Here is a 7,128-nt window from a genome sequence, read left to right as displayed (position 1 = left end):
TTACCCGTCTCATTACCCGTTTTATTACCAGACTCATAAATACACGTTAATATTTTGTAGAATAATGTTACCAGTGTGACGAAATATCTATGTAAATTTGGATTTGTTTGTTACAAAATAATAGTAGAAAATTTATTAATTCTATACATTTTATAAAATCATATATTTAATTACTTAAGGTCATACTCTGATTTTGACCCGTAGTTGGTACTACTATTTTGGTCTGGTGCAATATCAAATTCGTTAATTATACATTCGGTATAGCTAAAAAACCCAACAAAATATGTATTGACCTGTGATTTGGTATTACAAATTGATGTGATCGTGTTTAGAGATCTTAATATACCAAATTTACAAATTGAAGTTATTGGTATAAGATGTTATATATTAATTTTATAGGTGAAAATTACAATTAGGTTATGTATATTATCAACATTATATACTTAGTATTGTTTATATAGTGAATATTGTGTATAAACAATTAAGTTTTAGCCAATTAAATAGTTTGTTATTATTTACGAAGATTTATGAAACAATAAATAAAGTTTTTTTATTTTGTAAACAAATCTAAACTTTTTTTTTGTTAGTTATTAGAATAATTAAAATATTATAGCATTTTCATAATATATCACATCAGAACTGATTAAATTTTTAACAACATAGTTTAAATAAGTATATAGATATATTTTAAAAATATAAACAATGTTGTATCCTAATTTTAATATATATTTGTTATTATTAAATGATTTTGATATGTAAATGTTTAATCTTAGTCTTATAAATAAATTTAATTTTTATAATTTTTCTAAATAGTTTGTTATTGTTTCATAAGATTTCTAAAACAATAAATAGAATCTGTTTAGTTATTTTATTACATAATTTTGAAATAATTTTATTATTATTTTATTAAATAATTTCGAATTTTTTTTGATTAATGATATCTTGTAATCTAATAAATTAATAATTACTATTTTTTTGGATAATTATTTTCGGGTTACAACAAATTAATATTAAGATTCTGTTATTATTTTTGTATTAAAATACAGTGGCATTTTGTGTAATATTTTACATGAAGTAGGATTATTTGTTTAAAGGGTTGCTTAAATTAGTATATAGATAAATTATGCACTTTGTACTGCATAAAGTTTACTAAACAAACTAAAAATATAACATTTTGCATCTAGCTGGAAGCTTTGATTTTTTTTTCATATACAAAATATTTCACTTGCATGTGCATTTTTTTCTTCACGGTCATGCATGTGTGATAAGTTCGCAATATATGTTTTCAGCAGACTAGAATTTCATGTCTTATCTCCAAACAAACAATCGTATAGATAGATGCTAACAAGCTTTTTGTTTTGTTTTTTTTCATTAATATATTGTAATTATTGATTACATTTACATGTGTTATTAGTATAACCAATATTATTATGACAAGAGATGACTTACAAATATGGTTACTAATCCCAAATTCACAAAAAAAAACAATAAAACTTATCGATATAAAAAAATAGTGCCCACTAATCTAATGCCTATTTTTACTACTTTTTCTTACTTTTCTTTAGCAATTATGTTATTCCTTTATCACTTCTACTGCTAAATTAAATTTTCTTTTACAAACATATACTAATGGTTCAAAAATTCAAACCGAAGATTAAAATTCACTAATATACATTTATTATATTACTAAATAATGATCGCAGATCCTACTTTACTTGTATTTCGTAGTGGATAATACGAATTTGTTGTCGGCAAAACAAATCGATACATACTCTATTTTTTCGTACATTGGAATAAATACATCACCTTCCATCTTAAACAAAGGTGGATGACAAAAAAAAGCATAGAAAGGCCCAGTGGAAGAATATAACAAAAAGAATCAGATTCGAAATTGCTCTAATTGGGCTCAATGGGCTTTTCTCTTTCCCTTTTCATCAGCTTTATAATTCACACAACACCTTCATCTCTAATTTCACACACACACACCAACGTTGATTCTTCTTCTTCTTCTTCTCTCTTTCTCATCGTTGGCCTAAACAAAACCAAAAATGGCAGATCAGCTCACCGATGATCAGATCTCTGAGTTCAAGGAAGCTTTTAGCCTATTCGACAAAGACGGAGATGGTTCCTTCTCTTTCTCTCTCTCAGATCTTTCCTCTTTTGGATAATTTTGATCTATAAGCTTCACTTGTTTTTTTTTTCTGGTGTTTTTGAATTTACTTAGTCATGGCTTAACGAATTTGATACTTTTCGTTGTTCATCATTAGACTATGTGGATATCACATTATGCTTCGATTTGGCTTCGGTGTTTTGAATTACTATTGCAATTGGATCTATCTCGATGATAATCTCATCCTGAATTCGAGTTTTAGTTTTCCAGATTTTGCTTATTGTGATGAGAATTGAATCAAATCTTTAGAATCAACCGATGTTTACAGCCGCTAATTCAGTAATTGGAGTAGATTACAATGTAAATTTGAAGATTTTGGTGTTGAATTGATTCAGTTATTAAAGTAGATTACAATGTAAATTGAAGATTTTGGTGTTAAGAGTATATGACAGTGTAATTTGTAGCCTGATTTTTGAGAGAAACGTGTGTGTGTGTGTGTGTGTGTGTGTTTGTGTTTGTGTTTGATTAGGTTGTATCACGACGAAAGAGCTAGGAACAGTGATGAGATCACTAGGACAAAACCCAACAGAAGCAGAGCTACAAGATATGATTAACGAAGTTGATGCTGATGGTAACGGAACCATAGACTTCCCTGAGTTTCTCAACCTTATGGCTAGGAAGATGAAAGACACTGACTCTGAGGAAGAGCTCAAAGAAGCTTTCAGGGTTTTCGATAAAGACCAGAACGGTTTCATCTCCGCTGCTGAGTTGAGACATGTTATGACTAACCTTGGTGAGAAGCTAACTGATGAGGAAGTCGATGAGATGATCAAAGAAGCTGATGTTGATGGAGATGGTCAGATCAATTATGAAGAGTTTGTCAAAGTTATGATGGCAAAGTGAGGAAAACTTATCTATCTTCTCAATCTGATTTTTTTTTTTTCGCTTTCTTTTGAATTTGACTCTTCATTTATTATGCATTCGTTTCACTATTTCATGTTATTGATCTGTTTCGTCGTGACTTTGGCTTATTTATTTGTTTGGAAAAGATTTAAAAATGTAATTTATTTTTGTGAAGTACCATTGTTGTGATGGTCATTTGGAAAGCTGTCTCTTGATATTATTACTTTTTACTTTTTGGTCAAAACTTATTGTGTGGTTTAAATTTGTGAAAATTGTCGGATTAAACGAATTATTATACAGAACTTCCATTTCATTTTTTTCTTTCAAATTTCCAGCTTTAATTATCTTTTCCACTTCAGTTTTCAGGTTTATAAATGAATTTTTTTTCCTTTTTCTTGATTCAATCAATTTTAACATTTTATCCGAATAAAATAAAAAAAGTAGTTGGACGTTATTGTATAAATTATAAAGGTAGATATGTTTAGGGGAATAAAATCAAAGATGGATGGTAAGCAGCAAAAGGCCAGATATATGAAATGAGAATCTTTAAAGATTAAACCTTTAATCATGACTGAAACATTTATTTTCTTCCTTTTTGGTTATTTAAATATCATTGAATCTCTTAATACCTAATTATTTTCTTTAAATGTGTGTCCTAATTTTAATCAGGAGAAGAGGGAAGAGGGTTATGACAACGAAGCGTAGTAGCAATTCTGCTGACTCCAAAGAAAAGAACGGTCGCCGGAAAAGCCACTGCTGTATTCTCTGAGGCTCCGACCATTTCTTCTCATTATGTATTATTAGTATTATACGCTTGTGCTTTTGTGTGTAAAAAATAAGAGATTTGTACCTCACACATCTATAAAACGGATTTTAAATGTAATCTCTAATTTGACTATATTAAATATTTACTACATTTGTTATGATTTCAAAAAAAAAAAAAAATTGTTTGTTTTATTATGAGATTATTGTAATTCATTAATACTTTTTGGATCCTAATTTCTAAGTTGATTTAGGCGTAGGCAGTTCCTATCCATCACAATGTGGGCATATATATATGATCAAATTTTTGTGAGATGATAAATATAATTAAATGAACTAAAAATACATTTAAATGAATTATCCTAAGCTTAAAAGTCTTTTTAAAGCTTTTTTTTTCGTTTTATATTACTTATTATTAAGAACAAAAAAAATGTGCTAGCCTTATTATACGTGACGTTTCCCCTTGATGGAGAGTAAGGCAATATAACAATATTGTAATCATTATAGAAACAAAGCATATCCAAAGTAAAATTGTAGTAGAGTTTTCGGAGCGAGCTTGAGCTTGGGGCCTTGGGCAATGAGTACCTCGCAAGCATGAGGGAATAGACAGTACGTAGGCGATCTAGGAGAATTCGGTCCATGCACCACTTCTAAAGCTTGTATTAATGTTCTTTGTCTATCAATGTTCTGTTCAAAGATCAAAAATACGTACTCATTGGTCATTCTTCTCGTTGACTCTCTCATCCGTGTCTTTTCACTTTGCATGAACATTTTTGTTTGCATTATCAAGTTAATCAATGCAAAGTCTGCATAATATATCTTAGGATTATTTAATCAAGTTAACTTTGATTACAAATACAATACTAACTGAATTGAAACACTTTGTGTTACTTCGTAGTAATTAACTTTTTCAAAAAAAACATTTAACACTTTTACCAATTTGAATTTAACCAAAATCGAAAAGATTTTTTTTTTCCATCGTGTATATTATTATATCGGTTGCTAATTAAGTATTCTCGTCAAATATAATGCAACTAAATGCTTCCCTTTTCTCAATAATATTTTCACTCGAATTTATATAGGACAAAATAGAAATCATAGGTAAGACACAATAGAAAAGGAAAAAGAGATGTGTGAAAAAGGTTCATCATGCATATATACATGAAGTGAAGGTTTAGAGTTCATGCAAAACACTTCACAACTACATTTTGTTCCATATACATATTTAATTAGTAAATTCCCTTATTAACATAAAATACATCTAGCGGTATATTTTAATTTAATATGGCATTACTATCCAAAGATAGGAATAGAATCCATTGCTTTTTGATAATTTCCCTTCTATGCAAGTAATCCTTTACTTTCTCTACAATATTTATCATTCCATAGTTCATTATTAGAAAAAGCTCCAGTTTTGAGGGACAGAATGGAATAGTTTCTTTAAACGGGCCAGTAAGTTAAATGATTTAAAAAATAAAAATAAATAAGCGTTATAGAAAGATAGAAAAATAAGAAGCAAAAAAGTGGTTCGAAAAAATCTCATGCATATACAATGAAGTTGAAGCATTATTGTTCATGCAAAATTTTATGCTCAGCCGCTATAAATATATCTTCAAGAAAACAAAGTAAACAATAGATTGAATAACAAAAAACAATAAATAAAAAAAAAAAAAAAAAAAAAAAAAANGAAGATGGGGAAACAATTATGGGCATTAATATATGTTACAGTGGTGATATTAATCATAGTAGAAGTGGAATCAAGTCTTCACAGAGTAGGCGGTGGAAGATACAGTTGGAACTCCGACGTTAACTACTCTGATTGGGCCAACCACCAACGTTTCTACTCCGGCGATTGGCTTTGTCAGTAAAATTTCTTTATCTATTCTTTCTTTGTCACTTTCTTGTTTATTGTTCATCCCTTTCAACTAAAACATGTTTTCTAAAACTGTTAGATTTCGGATTCAATCGAACGCGTCATAGCATTCTCCAAGTTAACAAGAGCAGCTACGATCAATGTGTCGACACAGATTTTATATTCAATATTACCCGTGGAGGAAGAGATGTCTTTCAACTCTTAGAACCAAAGCCTTACTATTTCATTTGTGGTAGAGGTTATTGCCTTAAAGGTATGAAGCTTGCCATCAACGTACTCCCTCAGCCACCACCATCAGCTACTCTCACTCGCACCTCAACCGCCTTGACTCTCATACCTTTACACGCTTTCACCGCAGTCATTCTCATTTTCGTCTTCAAAGCTTTACTTTGAATATGCATATGTCGTTTCTTTGTTGGGTTTGGTTTAATATATGAACAATTGAAACAAATGTGTCGTTTTCCCGACACTTCAAAACTTTTCACTTCAATAAGCCACAACTTTATATACTCAGTGTTTGGAACTAATAACAAGGGTCCATTTCACATCTATAAGATTCACTACAAAAACTTGCCAAAACTCAGCTATGAGTAGGTTTTGTTGTTTGTTTTTGGACCTTCAGGTTTCATTTTTATTGTAAGATCACTACAAAAGGCTTTGCTTTTAACTAGGTTACGTCGTTTGTTTTGCAAGAGCTATCTAGACAAAAGGGTCACTTCCTGAACTTAGATATTCACTACAATTAAGTTTTTTTTCAGACAACCACCGAATAGTTAAAAGGGGTAAAAACATTCAAACCCCAGCAGGCAAACAAGGCTGGCGATAATAGTAACAAAAAACATACCAAGCCTTAGCGTTTGATGCCTTTTTGATGCCTTTAACGCTTAAACCGAAAGATCCTACGATAAAAGTCGATTAACTACTACTTACTTACTGAGCCAAGTAGGCCTGGTCATTTAACAGAAGAACATGGAGTTGGCGACATTGTCTTTGAGTTTTGGGAGCTGTGCAACAGAAATTGGTCCTGGAGCTGTGATGCCACCATGGCTTGATGATGTCTCAGACTGATCCTCAAACTTCATGAACGTCCCAAGCTGAGCAGCTGCCAAGTGAGCATAGCAGATCGGAGCAACTGCACAAAAATGTAAAATGTCAGTTTTTCAAAGAACAAATGGAGACATTAAAGCAATGGACTAAAACAACAAGTTGTATATGGTAATTTACCAACAGAAATGGCAGTGGTGCTTCTTTGGTACCTGGAATTTTGCCAAAGAAAGAAATCAGATCATTTCTGTGATTATCACTATCAAAGTTACCACAAAATAAGAAATGAAGATTGAGTGAGACTACATACACATAGGAGAGCGAGTGGACAAGTTCCTGAAGTTCATCAGGTGAAAACCCAATCTCATCATACAGGACATGGTAGTGCGTTGGACGAGTAGTTCCCTAATTCAAAACATAAAGAGTGTTAAATCGA

At 30.7% G+C, this 7,128-nt stretch overlaps 3 protein-coding genes across 3 annotated transcripts in view; 2 read left to right on the top strand and 1 right to left on the bottom strand.

Moving 5' to 3' along the window:
- LOC104787031 (calmodulin-5-like) lies at positions 1,958-3,903 on the top strand. The gene is made up of 3 exons (XM_010512523.2): positions 1,958-2,124; positions 2,640-3,009; positions 3,683-3,903. The coding sequence occupies exons 1-3, from the start codon at positions 2,049-2,051 to the stop codon at positions 3,780-3,782; spliced, it is 546 nt and encodes a 181-aa protein (XP_010510825.1). The 5' UTR covers positions 1,958-2,048; the 3' UTR covers positions 3,783-3,903.
- LOC104787030 (lamin-like protein) lies at positions 5,467-6,157 on the top strand. The gene is made up of 2 exons (XM_010512522.1): positions 5,467-5,635; positions 5,728-6,157. The coding sequence occupies exons 1-2, from the start codon at positions 5,467-5,469 to the stop codon at positions 6,039-6,041; spliced, it is 483 nt and encodes a 160-aa protein (XP_010510824.1). The 3' UTR covers positions 6,042-6,157.
- LOC104787029 (protein argonaute 4) overlaps positions 6,349-7,128 on the bottom strand; it is an 8,592-nt gene continuing 7,812 nt past the window's right edge. Inside the window, exons 23-24 of the mRNA XM_010512521.2 lie at positions 6,873-6,904; positions 6,349-6,780 (exon numbers count right to left, since the gene is read on the bottom strand). Coding sequence (XP_010510823.1) covers positions 6,605-6,780; positions 6,873-6,904 — 208 coding nt within the window. The 3' untranslated portion in view covers positions 6,349-6,604. The remainder of the gene's footprint in view (positions 6,781-6,872; positions 6,905-7,128) is intronic.

The sequence above is a fragment of the Camelina sativa genome, chromosome 5 (assembly GCF_000633955.1).
Source record: "Camelina sativa cultivar DH55 chromosome 5, Cs, whole genome shotgun sequence".
NCBI classification, from domain to species: domain Eukaryota; kingdom Viridiplantae; phylum Streptophyta; class Magnoliopsida; order Brassicales; family Brassicaceae; genus Camelina; species Camelina sativa.
Note: the sequence above shows the minus strand (reverse complement) of the source record. Positions and strands in the feature narration are given on the sequence as shown.

Coding starts and splice junctions, on each gene's coding strand:
- LOC104787031 (XM_010512523.2), top strand. CDS start 2,049: ATGGCAGATCAGCTCACCGATGATCAGATCTCTGAGTTCAAGGAAGCT. Junction 2,125..2,639: donor ATTCGACAAAGACGGAGATG/GTTCCTTCTCTT, acceptor GTGTTTGATTAG/GTTGTATCACGACGAAAGAG. Junction 3,010..3,682: donor GTCAAAGTTATGATGGCAAA/GTGAGGAAAACT, acceptor AATTTTAATCAG/GAGAAGAGGGAAGAGGGTTA.
- LOC104787030 (XM_010512522.1), top strand. CDS start 5,467: ATGGGGAAACAATTATGGGCATTAATATATGTTACAGTGGTGATATTA. Junction 5,636..5,727: donor CTACTCCGGCGATTGGCTTT/GTCAGTAAAATT, acceptor TAAAACTGTTAG/ATTTCGGATTCAATCGAACG.